The sequence below is a fragment of the Dunckerocampus dactyliophorus genome, chromosome 5 (genome assembly GCF_027744805.1).
Source record: "Dunckerocampus dactyliophorus isolate RoL2022-P2 chromosome 5, RoL_Ddac_1.1, whole genome shotgun sequence".
Lineage (NCBI taxonomy): Eukaryota > Metazoa > Chordata > Actinopteri > Syngnathiformes > Syngnathidae > Dunckerocampus > Dunckerocampus dactyliophorus.
This window is the reverse complement of record NC_072823.1, coordinates 7,162,599-7,187,953: the sequence shown is the minus strand read 5'-3', so window position 1 is coordinate 7,187,953 and position 25,355 is coordinate 7,162,599. Positions and strand designations below refer to the sequence as shown.

At 39.4% G+C, this 25,355-nt stretch overlaps 1 protein-coding gene across 1 annotated transcript; it reads left to right on the top strand.

Annotated features, from left to right (window-relative positions):
* The first annotated feature begins 10 nt into the window (after positions 1-10).
* Positions 11-24,460, top strand: LOC129181768 (tyrosine-protein phosphatase non-receptor type 5-like). Its single transcript, XM_054777364.1, has 14 exons — positions 11-312; positions 8,065-8,193; positions 10,072-10,358; positions 10,551-10,673; positions 12,221-12,313; positions 12,408-12,664; positions 13,999-14,191; positions 14,569-14,653; positions 16,001-16,080; positions 16,170-16,307; positions 16,409-16,519; positions 18,140-18,300; positions 18,609-18,722; positions 20,460-24,460. Exons 3-14 carry the CDS (start codon positions 10,095-10,097, stop codon positions 20,551-20,553), a joined length of 1,713 nt encoding a protein of 570 aa, XP_054633339.1. The 5' UTR covers positions 11-312; positions 8,065-8,193; positions 10,072-10,094; the 3' UTR covers positions 20,554-24,460.
* The last annotated feature ends 895 nt before the right edge of the window (positions 24,461-25,355 follow it).

Sequence of the window (25,355 nt, the reverse complement as noted above, 5' to 3'; positions counted from 1 at the left end):
CCAAGGCGACGGCACAGCCTCTTGCTGCATACACCTCGATGAAGCAGCCGCCTGTGGCTCTCGCTGTCCTCCAGGATACAAACAATAGGGACGCCATCAGACCCCTCTCTCTTCCTGAGACGCAGACACCCGCCGCCTCGGTCCCTTCGGCCTCTGCCAATCTCTCACCCGTGGCTCCGTCTCCTCCTCCTTCTCGCATGTGAGCACGCTCCATCTTTAGAGGAGCTGTAAAGAGATTGGTGTTTGGCGGCTGCTCTTTGGCTCAAAGGGAGAAGAGCGCCAGATGGTCATTTGAAGAAAAGGCTCAGTCAGGTAAGAGGACTTAAGGCTTGGGATGAGTCTTTCCGGCCCCTTCTTCTCCTCTCTCGCCTACTCCCCCCTTGTGTGGTTGTGTGACATGAGGTGAATACCAATAGCACAGTGAAACCCTGTGATTCACGCGGCTGCTGTGCTCTCCTGGCTGTAGAAAGGTATGCAAGATGTAGCCTCGACGTGAAAAACAGGTTGTCTTTTGCATTCATATATGATCATTTAAAGCTTGATCCCCGTGTGCGCGCGCGTGCGTGCGTGCGTGGCGATGTGGGAGCTACCAGCAAGAGATGCAACAGTCCACCTCTTTGGGTGATTCATTCCAAATCCATCCAGCTGTGCTCTGTGTGGTTGCTCCAGCTCACCGCAGCCGTGTATGTGATATGAATGGTGTTTTGTGGAAGTATGAATGACTGAATGAATGTCCAAACTCAATCCATCGGCCACCGCCAATCCTCCTTCGGGCTGTGCATCAATTTGCTATGCAGCATATTTGAATTATTCATGCAGTACAGCATTTTCTGAATCGCATGTTCACACGTGACGCGGATGTGATTCGTATTTGAATTAAGAAATGAAGGTGAAGGATTATCTTTCAGCCTGGGTTGCATTTCCACTTTAAGGTCATCCATGGAGAGCTTGTGTTTGTATGAATGATGCCAACCTCATCAGGAAGGAGTCAATGGGACAGGTCTTGGCCCTCGTGACTCAATCTCATGTTTCTGTTCCATCATCACTTTCAGGAAGGACTTCCTCTTCAGCCAATCTCTGCTACATAAGCACTTCAGCAGCACACTTGGTGGTCAGCGTGAAACAGGAAATGCTGCCATACCTGAGACTTTTTTTTTGATTGCTTTTTGCTGAAACCATGAATATGAGCAGTAGTGATTTTGCATCATAGGCAATGAAAAATGAAAGGGTCCAACTTTGCCAACTCGATATTTTGCAGATATGCTAAGAAATTATTTATATTTTAAGAAAAAAATGCTTTTCAGCTTTGTGATATCGGTGAAATGCTACCAAACTGACATTATTTTTCCCCATAACACTATTTGTTTATTTACATTTATTCACTTTTTTTCTCAGTCAATTGCAATTTTTTTCTCTTAATATATATTTTTCACAGTGTTCCCACGCTACATCGTGATTCATCTTTCGCGGATTCGCTGTTTCGCTTTTTAAAACAAATTTTTTTACAGCTATGAACGCGCATTGTCCTTGTTGTGTATAGAACGTAGTGATGTGTCCATCGCGAACGAATCGGCTCTAAGAACCGGCTCTTAGTAATGAACGACAGTAGCCTGCTCGCGTCGTTGGGAGCCAGTTTGGAGCCGATTAGTTTTTCCCTCGTCTTATTTTCTGTTAAAGGCGAATGTCAAGATGTGTGGCGGCGTCTCTGTGTCCACACTGAGCAGGGGGAGGGGCAGGGTTAAACACACTCTGTGGTGCTCCTAGAGCCGATTCGTTTGTGAGAATTTTGCATAAAGAGATTTGACCTGTTTTGACTTAATTTGTCTATTGAGATGGATCTTTTTTGTTTTTGTATTTTATTTATAACATTATAATATATTTTTGTAGCTGCTCATTGAGGTTTAAATAAATAAATTTAAATAATAAACATTTGATATCATGTATTTTTTACATTAGTAATTCATTTTACCCAATACACATAATTTGGTAATACATTAATGTAAGACAACAACAAAACATCTGAGGAGCCATTTGGGAGCCGAAAGAACCGTTCTTTATAGTGAGCCGAGCCAAAAGAACCGGCTATCCAAAAAGAGCTGAAATTTCCTGTTTTATGTGCCTGTTATTGTATTTACTAGTGCTACCAGTAGAGGGTGTTGTATACTCATGTGAGAATTGAAGACGTGCCGCTGGAGTAAAGATTTCGTCCCTTCACCTCATCAGCCGGCTAAAATATAGAGCCACAACAGTCCTGATTGGGAGAACCCGCCCATTGTGTTCTGCGTTCTGATTGGCTGTAGACCATTGTCAATCAATCCCCTTCGTGTTTTCTGTTTGCTAGCTAGCTAGTAAATGAATCTTTGGTTCATGGAGGTGTGTAAGGAGGATTAAAATACTACAACAGACGCAGGTTTTAACAAGGATACAAAAACGCCGACATCAGAGGAGTGAATACGGTGAGTCACTTCATCATTTCTTGTGCCCAAGAGATTGATCATGAAAGTTCTAACGAAATTTTAACGTTGAGAGTGTTTGAAAAAGAGAGAAATGTGAGAAAATGTGAATGCCTGTCTGAGAAAATATAATATATATATAATAATTGCAAACAAATAAAGTTGGCCACTTTGCGGATTTAACTTATTGTGGGATATTTTGGGAACCTAGCCCCGCGATAAACGAGGGAACGCTGTATTCTAGTGCTGTCAATCGATTAAAAAAATGTAATCAAGTGAATCACATGTTTACTAATCATGATTAATCACAATCATCCATCTATCTAATCACAGCATTTACCTTGGGCTTAATTAAGTAGACGGGCTTGAATTGGCTTGAATTTTGAATTTGAGATAAAAGTATGGTTGCTTAAGAAGACCGCTTTCAAAGACCGCTGCCAAGAAGTATCAGGGCAGTGACGGAGGGATGGCGATGACGCTGGTTCTAATGCCTCTCAGGCATCGTCAGTGGTATCGGAAGCTGCTTCCCCAGTTGCCTCCATCTCCTCTCAGCCAACCCTTGCCAAGAAGAGAGCCAAGAAGACACAGTTTTGTCTCAATGTATCTTGATGTATCACGACTTGTGCATAACTTACAAATAACGTGTGTGAACGGGCGCCAACGATCGCATAACTTATTGCCCGCGTATGCGGGACGTATGAATCATACGTTGACATACGTCGAAAAGTTTTGTGCATGCACTAAATTTTTGGACGACTTGGACGTACTACGACGTATGCCGGTGTGCTTCAGCCTGCTCTTAACTTATACAAAACTTATACTTAAACTTATACAACTTTTCATTGCTACAGAATCCTCAACAAACGATTGAATCTGTGCTTGTGGTGAAAGCAGATGAAGCTTCTGATGCAACTGCAATCGTTTTATTAATGTAAGCTACTTTTTAAAACACTCTTATTTTATTACCACGGTTACAGGATGTGCGCCGCTCTTATCTTGAAGGCCGGAAGTATGGTGCGTGTGTTGAAAATGTACTTTGACTGTTGCTCAGCTAGCTGGGAACCTCGGTTACGTTACCTACACACAACTTTGGCATACACACACAGCCACAGTAGCATGCTCCGCTAAACTAAGCTAACTCAGCCAGTTTACACCAGCTATTGCTGTACGTGAGCTCACGCTTGGTGAAGACTGTTTTCGCGGACTTATTCAGGAGGGGGCTGACATGCCGCTGTGAACGAGCGGTCTGACACACCAACGTTTTCACAATATGTCAATATCCGCGAGATTCCGTGTTTAACAGAAGATTCCGTTAACGCCGAAATTATAGGGCCCTACTTACTGCTGTCCAGTGTTCTTCAGTGCAACAAACATAGCAACAAACAAAGCTTATAAACAGCTGTGGCCCCTGGACCGCACTTTGGACACCCCTCGTTTACATATTATTTGATGCCAGCGCAATTGAAACCAAAACCAATGTCTTCTGTGATATTCAAGCTGAACAGAATAGTCATTTAGGAATGTGAAATAAAATCCGCAACAAATTGTCATAATGCTCAAAGGCAAAACCAGCGGCAGTACCGAACACAGGGAATGTGCGAACAATTTGCAAGATATGATAGTACTTTAAGCGCATACATTCCACACGATTTGAGCAGAAATTGATCATTGAAACCTCGCATCGCCGTTGGTGGACAATGAGGAAGTGGTGCGCAGCTGTTGCCGTGTTAAGGTCAGCGGTGAAGTTTAAAAAGGGCGTCACATTCTGTGGGGATGTTGCGTTACTTAAAAGACTTCAACTGTACAAATACACTCCGCATCAAAATTTAAGACCAGTCGAAAAATTGCAAGAATTTACATTTTGTACTGTTTTGAGTAAGCAATTTATTGCAAACAAATTTATTGCAAACATTAAAATGAAAGAGGCTGTTCATCAGCTGATCAAAAGTTTAAGACCATAGCTCAAAAAACCTTGAAATGTAAAAATTAAATGTTCAAAAAAGGTGTTTTGGCCATGCTTGATGCCAGTGTTTCCTGGAGGCTAGTGGAAATGTTGCTTCAGGTGCTGAAGATGGCTTCATGGAGGGCATCCACTGTCTGGAACTGATGTCCATTTTTGTAAACTTCCCTTACCATCCTTTACCATTATTCCGCTGGAGGAAGTCCTTTGTCAGGCGGGAATTGTCAACTGCAGCATTTGAAAATGAGTCAGTACCACACAGACGAGGGCCTTCAGTCATGAGGGAGGACCTCTACAACATCTCCACATAGCCAGCTGCCGTTTGACGCCCCTGCGCCACCTGAAGCTCCATTGTTCCACTGAAAGAAAAAGCACCCCAGATCATGATGGTACCCCCTCCACTGTGCCGTGTGGGAAAACATCTCAGATGGGATCTCCTTGTGATGCCAGTAACGTTGGAAGCCATCAGGTCCGTCAAGGTTACATTTTTTTCTCATCAGAGAAAAAAAAACGTTCTTCCTTTCAATGTCCCATGTTTGGTGCTCTCCTGCAAATTCCAAACGGGCGATTTTGTGGCCTTGAATTTGACGAGGCTGGAAGACACTTTTTCTTCTTAAAACCTTTGTCACAGATGCCGTCTGATGGTTATTGGACTGCACTCGGCACCAGTAACAACCTTCACGTTGGCGAAGGGTGGTCCCATGTTTTGACAGAAAGCCGATGGGATCCGCCGGCTCAGGGCCGGTGACAAATAAAAAACAACAATAATTACAGTTTTCCTTGTGTGCACCTTCCTTTTCTCATATGAAACGCAACTGGGGATGGTTGGTAAAACGTGCACGCAAGGGAAAGCAATGCGCCACTGTAAAAATAGTAAATCAGTCCTGTGCACATGGTGACATGCTGTTATGCCTCCATTATGTTCCAGACAGAGGAAGAAGGATCATCAGGAACATCCATTAAAACATGAGCCATCTGTCACCCAAAGAGAAAAATAATGACAGTAATTCCCCTTGTTCTTGAAATGTCTGCCTACCCATAAGAGTCCTGCTAACCGAATGCTTCTGTTCAGACTCGATTTGATGTTGGGTGCTTTGAATGGACGTATGATCAATAGAAACACGCATTCAATCTATAGGAAGGGAGTGGGTGGGTTTGTGTAGGCACTCAAAGACGGAGGACTCTCAATGAGGCTGAATCAGCTATCAGGTTTGACATCGCCATAAATACACGCTGGTGTTGTGATTTAACATCTTCATGTTAACGTACACAAGTTCCATTGTTCATGCTTGTACTCCAGCCTAAGTTTAACAGTTGTAACGTGTTGGTTAGTGATATTAATGAAAATGTTTTGATTGTCTATTACAGTTTAGAAAAGAACTAGAGAAGCACTCGGAGAGTGCAGACATCTGCCAAGCGCCATAGTTGCCCCATATTGTGATTCACACCAAAATGATAATCCTGCATTTTTTGGATCGGTCTTGGATATTTTGTAGAACCTGTTGGAAACTTGTACCGTGACTATTTTTTGTGGACAATTGACGAAAATGGTCCTACGTCGTAATGTTAAAGAATCCTTTAAAAAATTCCTGCATCCAGACGGTGATCCAGATCATGGCCGAAACGTAATCACTTCTTCCATATCCCGTTTCCGACAATTCCTGGAAATTTCATCCAAATTTTTTCAAGTTACTTTGAGCACAAACGAACTAGCAGATAAACGGGGGCAAAAACGGAACCTCCGCGCTGCGCTTGCGTTTTTGTGATTTTTTTGTGATAACTACAGTAAACAGGACAGTGGTGGGGGGTGGGGGGGAGGTGTTTGAGTGGAAAGACCACAATTTCTCACATTTTCCCTCATTTTACAGAACATTTCCCTTATTTTCAAATGCAAATGTTGACAGGTATGCATAGTGGACTCCTTACTGAGACTTCCTCCTCCCAATAAGTCCGTCTCTCCCTCCCTTGCAATGCCCCCCCAGTGTGCGAGACAACCAAAGGCATAAAACTAAGAAGTCAATTATTTTTACTTAATGTTTCTTTTACTGTATTTTATATGTCATTCATGTGTTCCGTGTACAAATTGTGTGACTTGTGTGTTAATTTAAGCATCATTTTTAACTTACACTATAAAACTCAACTTACATCGCAGTCGTAAGACTGGAACTCACCTACCTAAAGAAAATGGATGGGTGGGCAAAATGTTAAGAGAAAAATGTAATCTAACAAGAAAAAGTGGTACTTTTACAAGAATAATGTCGTAATATTATAGGGGAAAATTACGTCATTTTAGTAGCATAAAGTTGAAATATTAAAGAACCATGACGTTATGTTTTTTGAAGTCCTAATGTTATGAGAAATAAACAAAACAACAAATAAAGTAGGAAAATTATATAGGAATAAAGTCATCATTTTGAGAAGCGAAATTTACAAGTAGAAAGTTGAAATAGTTGAAAAATAAATAAATAAAAAAACATCAGCAGAAATAGAAAAAACAGAGTAAATAAAACATATTACGAGACAAAAAGTCGTATTCTAACTGGACGTTAGTTTTTAAAAGTAGTAGAAGAGTTGTAATTTGTAAGTTGTAATTTTTGGAAAATTAGGATGGATTAAAGTTAGAATATAATACGAATAAAAGAAAACTTGGCAAAGATTATTTAAGAGGAAAGTTTAAATATTTGGGGGGAAAAAAGAGCAATGTTGATACTAATGAGCTTTTTTCTTCCAAATACTGTATCAAAGGGGCCCTTGCACGCGTTCCTTTTTCAGTATGTGGCCCTTGGTGGAAAAGGTTTGGAGCCTCCTGGTTTAAATGAATGTATTATTTAGTTAATTTTCCAATCATAATAACGACAACGAAAGGATCGGTAGGCTCTTCAAGCAGAAACAAATGGGATATCTAGACAGCAGAGGCATTTGCCTTGAAGAGTAAACGCAAAGAAAAGAAATTGCTCGACAAACTTGGACATTTATTCTCTTCCGTTTGAGCCTGCGTGTGCGCGCACTACAATATTTGTGTTACCACGGTTACCAAAAGCCTCACCGCGTCACTGCTTCCGACTGCTCGGCCTCCCATTCATCCCCGTGCATCCACTCACCTGTCCATCTGCATCCTGCAACATCTCACACTTCCTCCCACACAACACAATCCCTGGGCTTGTGTCGCTCACTTTCTGTGTGTGTGTGTGTGTGTACATGGCATGCATGCATGTTGCCATGGCTACGGGTTGGGGTGAACTGGCGTCATCACTTCAAAAGCAAGGGACTGCAGCTTCCCTATGTGCATCACCTGCACACACACACACAAGTTGACGTCGCACTCCTGCTATTCATTCAAAAGAAAAAAGGTGGGGATGAGAGAAATGAGAGCTCACGCTTACTGATTGCATCTGGAGGGATCGGAATATTTTTGGAGGCTGGGAAGACATTTTAACAGTTTACTATGTCACCTTACACCACTAGCATGAATGCACAGCTGGGCACCGAGCACTGACGAGAGTGCTACTCAGATGGAGGATTACTAACCCTGCCTCAGCAGGACCGCTCATCATTGAGTCACAATGTGTTTCACGTCGTGTAGTTCTGGATTAGGTTCTGTTCATATGACACAATTAGTGCACTTTCTCTTGCTTTTATTCATGCGTTTAGGAGAAACAACGGCTGTCGTCTTCTGCTGCTGCTCAATGGCTGACGGTGACTGCTTGCCACAAGATACAGGATTTCTCTTCATCATGTGATACCACTCCCACGCCATCACTTCCGTCGCTCTACCTTAAAGTGAGTGAGCCCTGCGACCGGCTTTCGAATTGCATTCCTCTTTCTTGTTGCTTCCTCGCCATTGATAAAAACCTGAGCCAAACTGGCTTGCACCAATTTTAGATATCATCAACACGTGGAGGAAAAAGTAGTAAAGCACCACTTGAACAAGCCTCCGCATTCATACATCCACACAAAGCATGAGGCACTTAACAAAATACGTTTATTCACAGATGAAGGACAACAAATTAAATAATGCATTTAAAGCAGGGGTGTCCAAACTTTTTCCAGTGAGGGCCACATAGTGAAAAATGAAAGGACGCAACTTTGCCTCGTTGATATTTAGTAAAGCAACTCATGTAGTGATGCTAAGAAGTTAGATATATTTCAAGAAAAAGCTGCATCTGAGCTTTTGTGATATCAATGAAAAAGCCTATTATCAGTATCAACTTTCCCATTTTTGCAGGTTTTTTTTAATATTCCAAATATTTCAAGTTTCTTCTTAAATAATCTTTGTAAATTTTCTTTTGTAATATTATGACTTTATTCCTATAATATTATAACTTTGTCCCCAACCTCATTTTCAGAAAATTACGACTTTATTTTGTTCTGTTTGTTTCTTATAATATTACTTTAAAAAAAAAAACATTTTTTATTTAACATTTCAACTCTATGCTACTAAGCTGACAGATTTTTCCTCATATTATTACGATTTTACTGTCATAAAATCGTGACTTTTTTTCTCTTTATAATACGACTTTTTTGCCGACTTTCTGTCTTAATATTTTAACTTTACTCTCGGAAAATTACAGCTGTTTTTTTCCATTTCTCTGCTATGTACATTTCCAAAAATGACGGTTTTATATTATGTTTATATGATGTTTCTCATAATATTACCTTTACCATTACCATTACCATAAAAAAACATCTTTCCTTAATATTTAAACTCTATGCTAAGTGTTATTTTTCCTCGTTATATTACAGTGTTCTTCCTGTAAAATTACAATTTCTTCTTGTTAGATTACAACTTTTTTCTCTTAACATTTTGACCTTATTCTTGCAACGTTACCACTTTGCATTTTGATTTTTGCTATTGTTGTTTTTTTAGTTTTCTTGTTAAATTATATTTTTAGAATAAACAGCTGTGGGCCACAAATAGGCTCCGGGCCACACTTTGGACACCCCCGATTTAAATGTATGTATGAATACGTGTGTGTGTGTCTGTGTGTGTGCCGTCAGTGGATGATTATGCTCAGGACGGATGACAGGGATGAGAGCCACTCTGTTGCCAAGGTGACGAACAGGGCTGTAAACACATTACCCCTGACTCATCTCTCCACAATGGAGCCTCTCTCTCACACACACAAACACAGACACACACACACACACACACACACACACACATGCAGCTCTGTTTCTCTCTCACACATACACACACACACACACACAACCGTGTCCAATCTCTGGTAGACAAGAGGATGTGGTGATGAGAGCCACTCCAAGCCGCTTAGCTGCAACTGAATGGGCCTGTGGAATAAACGCAACTTTTTCTGACGCGCACACACACACACACGCGCACATACACACACTTGATTCAAATAACACAACCATGAGACACACCCACACACACACTAACAAATGCGGTCAGGTGTCATTGATTGATATTTTAGCAACACAATACCACAAATGACGTACAGTTGTAGTTCTTTTTGGTGAAGATATTTACTATTATTTGCGTCATTTGATCTGTTCTGTCCTCCATGAACCAGGAAGCAGTTACTGACTAACTTCCTGGTTGTCATTCCAGCATTGCTGTTCTGCGCCTTTGCTTTGTACAAACATTTTAACGTTTTAACTTTGTATTGACGTTTTAACGTGTCCGATACCTCCAACACCCAGGAGCCTGAATCAAAAGGAGGATCATGACCCGACGCCTGAGCAGCTCCACCCGTTCCCACACCGAGGATTCCATCTTCCTGAGGCCCGATGAGGACCCAGTTTGGCTAGATGAGCCCGCAAAGATCGGAAAAATAAACAACGGAAAGAAAGATGACCTGCTACACTGCAAAGTCGCAGACGCAGGGGGTCAGAGTGCACAAGGAGAAGAAGTATTTTTGCACAAAGTGTTCACACTGGTGGTTGAGTTCCACTGCTGGGCAGCCCTTCTTGTCATCTCTCAAGTCACGGTACGGGCATGCGTGGTTAGTGGGTGTGGAATGTGTTGCAGCTTATTGCTAAGCAAGATAGTAGGAAATAGTAGGAAAAATCGGGCCGCCACAAGAGAAAGGAGACACAGGAGCGGGAAAGAAAGCTAAAAGTAGGCAGTCAAATAATTGCTAAGTTTTGGTTTTCAATCTGCCTTCCCTCTTTCCTCTCAGGTGTACTGGATGTTCTTTGTGGTGGAAGGAAATGGGCCATTTGCCTCCATCTATAAAGCTCTGCAAGTCATCGACTTCTATCTGAGTTTTGTCTTACACTGCCACCCGATATTTGGAATGGATGTAAGTTTCAGTCGTGCCTTATTAGAACATTTCTACTTTCTGCCAAAATGGAAATAAAATGAGACGTTCAGCTCTAATCTAATTGTTGCTAGATGTAATAAGATTGAATAATCACATCGCGGTTTGAATTTCGCGGCTTCACTCTATCACGGTTTTTCCAAAATATATTACAAAATCATGTTGGTTGGTGGTTAAATATGGCCTATTGTTAGTGAAAAAAGACGCATATTTAAGCAAATTTAACATATTTTTGCATATTTTTGAAGACGTGATTCTTGATGTGAGTGTTCCCAAAGACACAATGTGGCAGCGAGACACAACACCGACACCATCTTTCGGTTTTACCAATAGTTATTTCTAGAATTCAACTCAGTTGGTGTTTTTTTCCCTTTTTATCAAAATGCTGGCACATTTTGACTTCTTGAGAAACACTATTAAATTCAAGATATAAGTCATGGCAAAACAGGAAGGTGGTGTCCTTGTGGTGTCTCGTCTGGGAGGCATGCTGACCAGATGCCCAAGCCACCTCATCTGGCTCCTCTCGATGCGGAGGAGGAGCAGTTCATCTGCAAAAAGCAGAGACCCAATCCTGCAGCCACCAAACCGGAACCCCTAAACGCCCTGGCTGCGCATAAAAATTCTGTCCATAAAAATAATGAACAGAATCTGTGACAAAGGGCAGCCCTGGCGGAGTCTAACCATCACTGGAAACGGGTCTGACTGATTGCCGGCAATGCGAACCAAACTCTGACCCCGGTTATACAAGGAACAAACTTCCTGAATTAGGTGGTCCAGTACACTATATTCCCGGAGTACTCCCCACAGGATTCCTCGAGGAACACGGTTGAATGATAGTTGGAACACACCCTCCGGTCCACCTTCTTAAAGAGGAGGACCACCACCCCGGTCTGCCAATCCAGAGGCACTGCCCCCAATGTCCGCGCAACGCTGCAGAGTTGTGTCAACCAAGACACGCCCAAAGCATCCAGGGCCTTAAGGAACACCGGACGGATCTCAATCACCCCCGGCGCTACGCCACCGAGGCACCACCTCAGCAACCACAGCCCCAGAGATATGAGAGCCCACTGTGGAGTCCCCAGGCACTGCTTCTTCATTAGAACACGTGTCAGTGGGAGTGAGGAGGCCTTGGAAGTATTCCTTCCACCGGTCAGCAGCACACCAGCCCCACTATACAATGTGGTGTTTGTGCACTGCTTCCCTCTCCTTAGACAGCAGATGGTGGTCCAAAATCTCTTCGAAGCCGTCTGGAGTCATTCTCCATCGCATGTTGTTACACTAGTACTAATACTAGTACTAATGCTTGCATTACATTTGGGTTACTTTCACCAAAACGGCTGCAGAATGATAAACTATGACATTTAATTTCATGTTGCTTATTCAACATCTGGCCCAATAAACAGCAAAAATCGATACTGTTACTGTAATTGATGTTACTTTTGTAACATGTTCTGAGCAACACTGACTTTTTACTATTTAAGATGCCATTGTGATGTCATTTCTTGTCTCTCTGTCTCTGCGCTGGCCAGTCCATGGTGCTGAGGGATGTGATGAACACCACGCAGCAAGCTTGGATCATCTATGCTACTGCAGGCATTGGCGTGACCATCTCTGTTTGTATGGTACGCACAAACTGTAGTACACCCCTAATAAATGAATGATTACTGTGGCTTACGGCAAGGCAAGTGTAACCTCTGAGCATCTTTCTATCTTCAGGTCATCCACATGGTGTGTAGGTGGCGTTACGGCACTGGCTTGTGGTCATTGGGCACCGTGTCGCAGGACAATGGGGATCGACGTCAGTCTGTGAGTCGCCAGCCCTCCTTCACCCTGTCAGAGTGGACGGACGCCCAAGAGGACCTAATGGACCTGGACCATGTACCTCAGACTCCGGTCTTTGAAATGGGAAGTGACAGCAAGCCAGAAGGAGACGCTGTCACTCTCACTGTCACACCAGTGGGGCTGCAGGAGAGGTTTGTTACTGTCCTCCATTAAGATTTCATCAACTTACTTTCATATGGCATATAGTATGATTATTGTATTGTACAAGGGTGCCCTAGGTTGGCCACAACAAAAGGCCACTCTGAAATGTTAAGTTTAACTGTCTACCGTACTGCACCTGTCTTGTGGGTGGCGTGGCCCATGGTGGTGGCAGGTGTGTGTTATGGACAACCAACAATACAGTTAAACTGCACATTTTGGAATGGCCTTTTATTGTGGCCAGCCTAAGGCATGCCTGTGCAATAATCATGCTGTCTCATCATTATTTCAATATGCCACATCTGTGAGGTGGACGAATCATAAATTATGAATGTGTTTATATTTTTGTCAAGGATATTTATATGGTTGCAATTTTTTGGGAATATCAACACAGAATTTGCAAAATTGGCAGGCGTTCTTTTATAGCAGGGGTGCCATACATGAAAAATGAAAGGATGCAAGGGCCACTTTGATATTTTGTAAAGCAGCACTACTAAGAAGTTATGTATATTTCAAGAAAAATATTTTCATAACATTTATATATACTGTGTATATATATATTTAAAGCTTTTTAGATATATTCATATTAGGTAAAAAAAAATGTAAATATTTTTTTAAAAATCACAAAACTAAATGTATTTGATCTGTCAATTTTGAAAAAAATATATTTTTTGTCAAATCCAATTTAAAATTAATTTTACAATATTTGTATACTTGTGAGTGATAGCTTGACTTCATTTTTTTATTTTAATATTATTTTTAAAATAGTTTTATATATATATATATATATTTTTTTTTTTAAAACATTTTAAATATAGCCATACAGTATTATATTTTTATAATTTTATTTCTAGTATTTAATATTACTTTGATCATATTTTTACATATATATTTTTGTAACTTTTTCAAATATATTTATATTACATTAAGTACAAAAATAAATAAAAATATATATATATATTAAACCGAAAACACACTTAATCTTTGTAGCTAAATGTCAATTTTGACAGACAAAAAAATCAATACTCAAATTAACATTTGCGCAATGTAAGTTTGTTGGTAAAACAATACAAAGTGAAAATGATCATAAAAACCAATATGTCATAATATCATTAGGCGTTGATACATGACTACCTACCTCTGAGGGTAGCTATAACTGTGATGTGGCCCACAGTGAAAACGAGTTCGCCCCCCGGTCTAGAGTGTTGTTTCCCCCTCAGTGATTAAGCAGGGATGAGGTCGGTGCTCCCTGGGTGCCCATACTGGGATACAAATGGATACATGTACAGTATATGTAGATGTTTTTCATCCCATATTTCTTACACAGGAGGGGCTCAAATGTTTCTCTGACCTTGGATATGTGCACACCGGGCTGCACAGAGCCTTACGGCTATGGAGCCCAGCTTTCCCCCAGAGACCAGTCAGCCCAGGAGTACCTCCGGCAAGGAACACACATCCTAACCCCTGCCATGCTGCACACACGGGCCATGGATGACCAGAGCCTGCAGGCTGAGTTTTACGTGAGCACATCATCCTCCTACACACTTGCATGTATCACATACACACAAAGATGAAGAAGGACTCACACGCTCATACTGTACACCTAGCGGAGCACACTACACCCCTAAGCTTTGCCTCTGTCTGCTAGTGGGCGAAAGATAGATGGATACTGCCTTATTTCTTATTTGCATACAAGCCCACAGAGGATTCTATTGTCTGCCAGACTGTAGGCAATCGGAGGTGTATTTGACATCACAACTCAAACACAGCCCCTCAATCATGTACAATTGTTACATGTCATACAAAAATAGCATTATGCTATCTCATGGCATGCATTGCACTTTCCACGTTGGTTGCAGCTTCTGCAGTATACCTACCCTTCTGTGTTCAATGGCAGGAAACCCCCATGAACTTTGTGGACCCTAAAGAGTACAACTACCCAGGGCTTGTGAGAAAGAACCGCTACAAAACCATCTTACCCAGTGAGTATGGTTCACTTTAACCCAAGGCTGTCCAAACTTATTTCCAGCGAGGGCCACAGAGTGAAAAATGAAAGGATATAACTTTGCCACTCTGATATTTTGTAAAGCAACACATGTAGATATGTATTCTAAGAGGTTATATAAATTTCAAGAAAAAAATCTCAGCTTTGTTATATACAGTAGGTGAAAAAGTGTATTATTGGTATCAACGTTGCTCTTTTCTCGTTCAACGTTGTCTCTTTTTAAATGTTGTTTTTATTTTTCAAATATTTCAACTTTCTTCTGAAATAACCTTTGCATATTTTCTTTTCGTAATATTTGGACTTTATTCCCATAATATTATGACTGGTTTTCCCCAGCCTAATTTTCCAAAAATTCCAACTTTATTTTGTTTTGTTTGTTTCTCATAATATTACGACTTTTCAAAAATAAATTTTCTTTAATATTTGAACATTATGCTACTAAAATGACATTACATTTCCTAATAATATTGCAAGTTTATTCTTGTAAAAATGTTGACTTTTTTTGGTAAAGTAAAATACTGTTTTCTGCATATTTTGGCTTCTTGTAAAATTTGGGCTGTTTTTTTTTTCATTTCTGCTGTTCCAACTATTTAAACTTTCTTGTCAATTGTCTTCTCGTAATTCTGATTTTATTGCCATAATGCTTTTACTTTAGTCTCATAATATTATAACTTTTTTCACAACCTAATTTTTCTTAGTTTTTTTTTTTTATTTTCCAAATATTTCAACTTTCTTCGTAAATATTTGAAATGTTATTTTCAGAATATTATGACTTTATTCCCATAATAGTAGGATGTTATTCCCATAATATTATAACTTTTTCCATAACGTAATTTTCCAAAAATGACAACTGTATTTGGTTTTTTTTCAGATTCCGATTAAAAAAACAAAACAAAACATATTTTTTCTTGAATATTTTTACTTGATGCTACTAAAATGACATTACTTTTCCTCACAATGTTAGGTCATTCTTGTAAAATTATGACTTTTTCTCGTTAGATTACAGCTTTTTTCATTGTAATATTTTCACTTTATTCTTGTAAAATTACTGCTGATTTCGCCATTGTTGCCATTGTGTGTTTTATTATTTTTTTTTAGTTGTCTTCATAAATTATATTTTTACAATGTGCCGCGAGCCAATAAAGAAATAGCTGCGGGCCACACATGGCCCCGGGCAGCACTTTGGACACCCCTGCTTGAACCAAATCAAATTGTTCATATTGCAAGAACGGATGGTCGTTCTTGTGTATGCACTGAGGCTTTGTAAAGGCAGAAGTAAAACATTTCATTTTGTTCATTTGTTGTTAATTGTGTCTGTCTCCAGACACACACAGCAGAGTGATCCTAAAGTCAGATGATGAAGAAGATTTCCTCACGACTTACATCAACGCCAATTATCTCAAAGTAAGTCACATTTGTCCCAGACTGGATGTAAGGAAATGAAAGAATGACTGCAATACTGTGTGTGTGTGTGTGTGCATGCGTGCACATAGGGTTATGGGGGTGAAGAGCATGCATACATTGCAACCCAGGGTCCGACGGTAAACACGGTGGGAGACTTCTGGAGGATGGTGTGGCAGGAGAGGACCCCAATCATTGTAATGATCACTAACTTGGAGGAGAAAAACGAGGTGTGTAAAATGACGTGATGGTGGTGATGATGATATGTAGTGCGAGTACAGTATGTGTTCTGTAAGTGGCAGGTGTGTGTGCGTTTGTGCCCATCTTGCAGAAATGTGCCGAGTACTGGCCTGAGGACACTGTGACCCACGAGGGGATCGAAATCACTGTCGTGACGGTGACGCAGGAGGATGACTACAGTCTGAGGGTTTTTACTTTGAAGGTGAGACACACACAAGTTGTTAATAACAAAAAAATGCCCTCCCAACTTTACTCCAAGTGAAATACGCGTATCCGGCAATGCAAAAACAACCTAGACTCACTTTTCCCTCCCTGTTGTAGTGAAAGCAGATGTTGCTGTCTGATAAATCCATCACATGACTGTAGAACAGGGGTGTCCAAATTGAGGCCCGCAGCTGTTTTTTTTTATTGGCCCATAGCACATTCTAAAAATAGAATTTCATAAGAAAACTGGAAAAAAAATCAGCAAAAATGAAAAAAATTGAAAAAGAATAAAGTCAAAATATTAAAATGAAAAAGTTGTAATTGAATGAGAAAAAGTCATAATTATACATAAATAACATTAGTAGGAAAAATAACTTTTGTAGCAAAAAGTTGAAATATTGACAAAAAAAGATTTCAAGTGGTAATATTATGAGAAACAACAAAACAATAAAGTTACAATTTATGTAAAATTAGGTTGCGGGAAAAGTTGGAATGTTATGAGAATAAAGTCAAAATACTACGGGAAAAAAGTCAAAATTACAAGAAGAAAATTTACAAGAAGGAAGTTGAAATAGTTGGGGGAAAAAAACAACCATGGAAAAAAACAGCTGCAATTTTAGGAGAATGAAATTTTCCAGCGAGGACCATATAGTGAAAAATGAAAGGACGGCCACTTTCATATTTTGTGAAACAACACATGTAGATATGCTAAAACGTTATATATATTTCAAGAAAAAAATGCACCTCAGCTTTGTCATATGGGTGAAAAGGTGTATTGTTAATATCAACTTCACTCCTTCCTCTTTTTTCCTATTTTTGCTGCTGCTTTTTTAATTTTCCAAATATTTCAACTTTCTTTGTAAATAATTTTTATACATTTTATTTTTGTACTATTATGGCTTTATCCCCATAATATTATAACTTTTTCCTTCAACCTAATTTTCCAAAATTGACAACCTTATTTTGTTTTGTTTATTTTCACAATATTACAACTTAAAACATATATATTTATTCTTTAATATTTCAACTCTATGCTACTAAAAAGACATTTTCCCTCATATTACAAGTTTTTTCTCAATCGCATAAAACTTTTTTCTCTTTATTCTTGTAAAATGTTTCAAAAGTTACAACTATATTCATTATTTTGTCTGTTTCTCATAGTTTTACGACAAAAAAAATTGTTTATTATTTTTTTATTTTAGTCATTTTATGAGAATTTTGTTGTAATATTATGAGGAAATGAATGTTTCCTCAATGTAATATTTCAAATGTATGCTACTTAAATGACATTATTTTTCTCATAATATTATGACAAAAGTGTCATAAAAATATGACCTTTTTTCAATTAGATTACAATAATTGCTGCTGATTTTTCCATGTTTGCTGTTGGTTTTTTTTCTGTTATTTTAAGTTAAATTACATTTTTAGAATGTGCCCCGGGCCAAAAAAACAACAAATGGCCCCTGGGCCGCACTTTGGACACCCCTGTGTTAGCTGTACTGTATGTGTTGAGCAACGGGATGATCAGAAAACCCTCACAGCCTTGCTGCTTGGAGGACACATGAAGTATGATGCCGTGTGTGTTTCATGCCGCTGTGTGTATGCGTGTGCTTACCAGTGTGACGATGAGGAGCGGAGTTTGCGTCAGTATTGGTACACTTCATGGCCGGACCAGAAGACTCCAGACAAAGCCCCGCCTCTTCTGGAACTGGTGCAGGAAGTGGAAAGAGCCAGAGAGGAGGCCCCGCCCACTAGCGGCCCAATGATTGTACACTGCAGGTATACAAGTATTTGTGTCTGTTTTACCTCACTTTGTCTCAAATAACAAAAACCACACTGTGCGGGGGTGTCCAAACTTTTTCCACCTGGGGTCTTTTTCTCATTACATTACGCCTTTTTGCAGTTGTTTATTTTAGTCCTCTTGTTTAATTGTATTTTCAAAATGTGCCAATAAAAACAAAACTTAAAAATAGGGGCTGAAAATGGTCCCCGGGCCGCACTTTGGACACCCCTGATGTAGATAAACAGCTCCAATACTAAAATGACCAAATCCTTTATTTTTCCAACCTCCTACTGGCTAATGACAGCGCTGGAATAGGTCGGACTGGCTGTTTCATTGCCACCTCCATTCTGTGCAAGCAGCTAAGGATGGAGCGTGTGGTTGACATCCTGGGGACCACCTGCCAACTGCGTCTGGACAGGTGCGTCTTGGCTCTTCCCTTTTTCTGTCAAAAACAAAACAATCAAAACAAACAAAACAATCCAGGGCACAGTGGACACGATGGACGGAATAGTCACGACTGCTTCCCAACATCTTCTAAATGATTATCAGTTTGCATCTTTTTCTTTTTTTCTACGTCAACCGACCCATCAAGTCTTGGTCCATCGTGGTCTTCTCGTTACTTAGTGACTTATTAGTTATATTTAAAAGCGTACCTGAAGCGAGAGGAAAGTTTCCTTCCTTCCTGAAGAACTGCGCTCTATTTTCCCTCTGACATGATGTATTACACGATGACACGTAATATTACGATTTTATTCTCGGAAATTTACGACTTTATTCTCGTAATACTACATCATCTTTTCTTGTAAATTTGCAACTTCATTCTCGTAAATTTACGACTTTATTCTCGTAATACTACAACCTTTTTTCTTGTGAATTTGCAACTTTATTCTCGTAAATTTACGACTTTATTCTCGAAATCTCCGATTTTTTTTTTCCAGTGTCACCCTAATACGACGTCGTAGAATGCAACATTTTTCTCTTAATATTTGGACTTTATTATTGTCAAGTTTACAGCTCTTTTTTTCTGTTTCTGCTGTTATTTATTTTTTCAACTTTCTTCTAGTAAATTGTCTTCTGATAATTATGATTTAAGTCCCATAATATCTTGACTTTACTGTGTTCACAATTCAACTTTTTCCGCAAACTGATTTTTTAAACATTTATTTCTTTTGTTTCTCACAGTAATATGATTTTTTTTTAAAACATAATTTTTTAATATATACAACCTTATGCTACTTAACTGACTGATTTTTTTCATAATATTCTCATAAAATTACGACGTTCACGTTAGATTACAACTTTTTTCTCTTAATATTTGAACTTTATTCTTGCAAAATTACTGCAGATTTTCCATTTTTCCTGGTTGTTTTTTTTAAGTTTTCATGTTAAATTATATTTTTAGAATGAGCTGCCGACGTCACCCCTGGGTTAGTATGTCCAAGAGGCGTGGAGATACGCGAGTTCACTGTATTGTTGTTTAACTAATTTTTGCACTTACAGTCATGGAAAAAATGATTAGACCATCCTTTTTTCTTCAGCTTATTGATCCATTTTAATGTCTGATTACAACTAAAGATACATTTTTTTGGACAAATATAATGATGATAACAAAATAGCTTATAAGAGTTGAATTTAAGAGCTGACATCTGGCAACTTCCATGGTTTTCTTGATAATAACCAAAATCACTTAAGTTCTTACATGTATAGCTACAGCATTGTAGTGCCAAAAATTGTTGTATCAGGCATTAAAATGAACAAGAAACTGAAGAAATAAGGTGTAAGAATTTTTTCCATGACTGTAAATGGCATCGAGGTTCGAATGTTGTCTAAAATGGTGCCTGTACAGATTGTCTGCGCAATTTTTAAAATAAAACTTCTGTTGTTTCCTGTGGGTAAGAAATAGAAAAAGGTCATCTGCAGAGGAAAGAGTTTGATCTTTCTGCAACTTTAGTTCACCCTTGCTTTGACTAGGACAAATCACAGTAAGACACAAGTCTGAAATGAATAAAAATAATACATGCAGATGCAATTCTAGTGCCAAACTATTTTGGTGGGCATAAATAGGTCAAAACGTGAATTTCACAGGCACATTTTTTTCTCCTTAAAGTCCAAATAAAGTCTGTTCTAATCTCAGTCTGGTGTGTGTTGGCCCCAGGGGTGGGATGATCCAGACGTGCGAGCAGTACCAGTTTGTGCATCACGTTCTCAGCCTCTATGAGAAGCAGCTGTCTCACGCCTCCGAAGAGTAGTGCGTGCGCGTCGGCCACGCCCACACCGAGACACACCACTGTACACTGTGCCGCCTCTGGTGGTATACACACCACTGTACCCAGCATCATCTCAGTGTCACCCTTTAATCAAGGTCACGCCGCATCTTCACCCCATGACGGGACTCAATGATGCTTGAAGGGAACCTTCAACTTATTGTCACTCACATGGGCCTGAAAATACACTCATACAGCATGGAAACTGACAGCTATGGAAGCCCGTTTCCGCCACTGAAAGAAAAAAAATAACCCAATGGTAAGTCATAATTTTGAGATAAAAAGTCGAAATTATGAGATACAAACTGCTCATGTGCCAAATGCCATGTGACAAAGGCTCCGTTGAAGAAGGCAGCAAATGCACAGTTTGTATGTCATAATTATGATTTTTAATGTCATACTTTTGACTTCTTATCTCGTAATTATGACTTTTTATTTCATAATTTGGACTTTTTATCTGCTAATTATGACTTTTTATCTCATACTTTTGACTTTTTATCTCATAATTATGACTTTCTGTTTCGTAATTTAGACTTTTTATCTCATAATTATGAGTTTTTATTTCGCAATTTCAACTTTTATCTTCTAATGACCTCCGCCAAGCGCGGAGGTTATGTTTTTGCCGGCGTTTATCTGTTTGTTTGTTTGTTTGTTTGTGTTCAAAATAACTTGAAAAGTTCTGAGTGGTTTTGGATGAAATGCCCAGGAATGATCAGAAATGGGATATGGAAGAACTGATTCAATTTTGGGGGTGAGCTGGATCGCCGTCTAGATCCACAAATTTTTGAAAGGATTCTTTAACATTGCGAGATGGAACCATTTTCAGAGTTTGTGCACATAACAAAAAAATGGTCAGAGCACTTGGAAATAAAATACAGGACAAGTTTCCATCAGGTTCTACAAAATATCAAAAACTGATTCAGAAAATGTAGTGCTATTATTTTGGTGTGAATTACAATATGGGGGGGAACTATGGCGCTTGGCGGAGGTCTGCGCTCTCCGAGTGCTTTCCTAGTTATGACTCTCTCATAATAATGACTTTTTATCTCATAATTACAACTTACCATTAGGATATTTTTTTTTCTTTGAGTGGCGGAAACGGGCTTCCAGAGACACCACTCAGTCTAATAATCCTACATCCCACAAATGTTGGCATTTGCACGTCTGAGCTTTTCTCATTTTAGCTGCACATGACAGACTCCGATGAAAAAAATCAGACTATTTTGGAGGAATTAACTGGATTTAACGTGAATTCATAAGATTTTGCGGAATAAAATGGACGTTTAAAGTAATGAACGGGAACACAATGGAAATTGAGTTTAAACCGGGAATTGCAATGTTGCCTAGTTTAGCCAACACGAAGATTATTCTGTGAACAAGAGGTTGATTAAACAACAAATAAATTCAATGTACAGTCGCTCCTCGTTTATCGCCGTTAATTGGTTCTAGACCCGACCGTGTTAAGCCCATTTCAAGCAGGATTCCTTATTTATAAATGGAATATTTTCGTCGCTAGAGCTTAGAAAACCTGCTTCCAATTAACATTACAGTGCAACCTCGGTTAGCGTCTGCCCCGGTTAGCATGTTTTATCAGTTATTTTGCCCTGATTTACCCACATTTTCCAGTTAGCATAAAAAACAGCGTCCAACTGTGTTCTTAATGTATTTTTTATCACAAAACGTCCTTAGCTTCTGCCAAAGGGGCTAGCTTGCTAACAAAAAGTCAGCTATGTCGCCCGTTGATGACGTCATCAGTGGTTTACTCTTAAAAATGTTAACAGACAACACATTTTTTTTTATTATTTTACATACATAGGATAATTGTAAATGATGAATGAAAGGGATACATTAAAATTGAAGGTAACAATTACCTTCACTCCAGCCGTGATTCTTGACGTGAGTATTCCCGACCCGAAGACACGATGTGGCAGCAAAGACACACCACCGACACAATCTTCCTGTTTTGCCTTGAGTTATTTCTTGACTTCTATTCAATTCGATAGCGTTTTCCACCTTCTTTTTCAAAATGCTGGCACTTAAAACTTGCTGTGGCTCCATTTTGGCTTATTGAGGGTGAGAAACACGATTGAATTAAATAAATAATTCATGGCAAAACAGGAAAGTGGTGTCTTGTGGTGTCGCACTGCCACGTAGTGTCTTTGATTAATGAATGAATACGCCATAGTCAATCACGAAACAGCGCTCATTAATTCGTTAATTTAAAAAAAGCAAGGGGCGGCTGTAACTGTATCAAGGGGCGGCTGTAACTGGATTTACATTATTTCATAAGGGAAAAATTGAGTTGGTGAGCATCTGTTTTGGTTAGAGTTGGACCTCCTGGAATGAATTAATGATGCTAACCAAGGTTCCACTGTATATTCAACCACATATGTATTAAATTCACATTCAATCCTGGTTCATTTTTATGTTTTTTTAAGGCCTGTTTTCTACATATGATGCATTCAGGAGCCACTTCATCTTCAGGTTGCATGGTGCTAAGTGTTCCTTAAAGGCATGTGCAATGTTATGGAACATAGGAATGTAAAGCAGTTAGGTTATTACTGAACTCATTTGAATATCTGCGCAATCTACAGTATGCTAAGTTCTACCATGCTGCCTGTGCAGGTCTCATGGCTCATGATGTTTACAAGAAACACCTTCCTTTGTTCAGGCCACCTAGACCGACTGCCAGAGGTTTCACAGAGCCGGCGATGTTCTTGTAAATGTCCCATTTCTATCATATTCCTCTCGAATGCTCTGTGAGGCCTCTGCTCTCTCAATCGTAGCTTCAGCACATCCGTGAAGACGTCCATGATTGTTGTATAGACAGGTCCAGCCTAAACTGTATGAAGCACAATAGAACAACCTAGGTTGTCTCTCCTACGTTTAGCTGTAAAGCTTTGTTTTTTTGTTTTTTTTTCCGGTATTATTTAATGGATTGCATGTGCTGTATGGGACTCCATAGGTCCGCAATCAACGTGATTGGTTGTCCTGCTTTTTGTTGTGTAAAATGGCTTTAAAGCCCTAATATATTATTGCTTGCTCTCGGCCAATGCTTTTTGATACAGTTTGCTTTTTGTGAAAACCAACCAGAGATATTTTTAGAACATTTTGATACAATCCTTTTGTGTAGATGCCTTGTGTCCATTGCCTTTTTTGCCATGATGTGTATGTAGCTCATAGTGTGGATACAAACCATCGGTTTATGTTGCAAGATTTGACAAAAATGTACCTTACCGGGACACAAAAAGAGATTATGTTCAGCCTTCAGTAGTATTACGTTATGCGTTTAGGCTTTGCTTTAAAATGATTTGCTACAATGTGTATGTTTTCATTGTTTTCTTGGAGAATTTTTACCTCAGACCGAGTAACGCAGTCTCCACTGTACTCCATCTTTGACTCTCATGAAAATCCATTGCTATGTGCAAGGCAGCTAAAACAGTTAAGACGAATAATCAAATCAGCAGCATTATTAGACAATATAATTGACTGTGTAGATTCCATAGCATTGAAAAAAAAGGCAAACTTCAGTCATTTTACATAATCCCCTGATTATGCCCGTTGAACTTGACTAAAACATCTTTACTTTGCTTGTTTTTAATGCTTACATGAGCTCATTCTGAGAAGAAATGAATAGCAACATAGTCGAAATACAACAAACCAGCAATCAGTATTCCTGTCCTCTGCTACAGTATTGCTTTAAGTTGTGAGTTTTTGCATTAAAATAATAGTAGATTTTCATGAACCTGTGTGGCTCTTTCTTGGATTTTTTTTGTGTCTTTTTGTTTTCCCTGCAAACAAACATACACACAGGAATAAGAAACCAAATTGATTGTGGAAGTTCGTCAAAAGAACACCATTCAGTTACAGCGATTTATCCAACCCGGAGCACTTACATCCGAACGCCACTAGATGTCAGTATATGAGCTTGTAAATGACAGCGTCATCATCAATCAAACATTTATTCGATTAGACCAGGGGTCACCAACGTTTTTCCTTGTGAGAGCTACTTTTACAAAATGGAAATGGCCAGGAGCTACTCATTTTTGTAACATTTATTTTCAGAGCTTATTTTAAACCCAAACAAAGCGAATATGCTTGTTTTACCAGAACATGAACAAAATGCTAGTGTCCACAACTCACATTTTGTATTTCAGAATGCATTTCTTTCTACTAAAACTGTTTCTAAAGCTTTGGGACTCCAGCGAACCACAGTGAGAGCCATTATCCACAATGGCGAATCTTGCCTCAGTTAAGGTCAGTGTTCATGTTTCCACCATAAAAAAACAGCCAGCATGGCAGAGTTCCACTACTGAACAAAAAGAACATTAAGGCTCGTCTCAGTTTTGCCACAAAACATCTTGATGATCTCCAAGACGTTAAAGTAATGCTGCATTTCAGAAAAAGAACATCATACCAACAGTAAAATATGGTGGTGGTAGTGTGATGGTCTGGGGCTGTTTTGCTGCTTCAGGACCTGGAAGACTTGCTGTGATAAATGGAACCATGAATTCTGCTGTCTACCAAAAAATCCTGGAGGAGAATGTCCGGCCATCTGTTCATGACCTCAAGCTGAAACCAACTTGGGTAACTTGGGTTCTGCAATGATCTACAATGATCCAACACACAAAAGCAAGTCCACCTCTGAATGGCTGAAGATAAACAAAATGAAGACTTTGAAGTGGTCTAGTCAAAGTTCTGACATGAGTCCCACTGAGATGCTGTGGCCTGAATTTAGAAAGGCTGTACATGCTGGAAAACCCTCAAATGTGACTGAATTACAACAA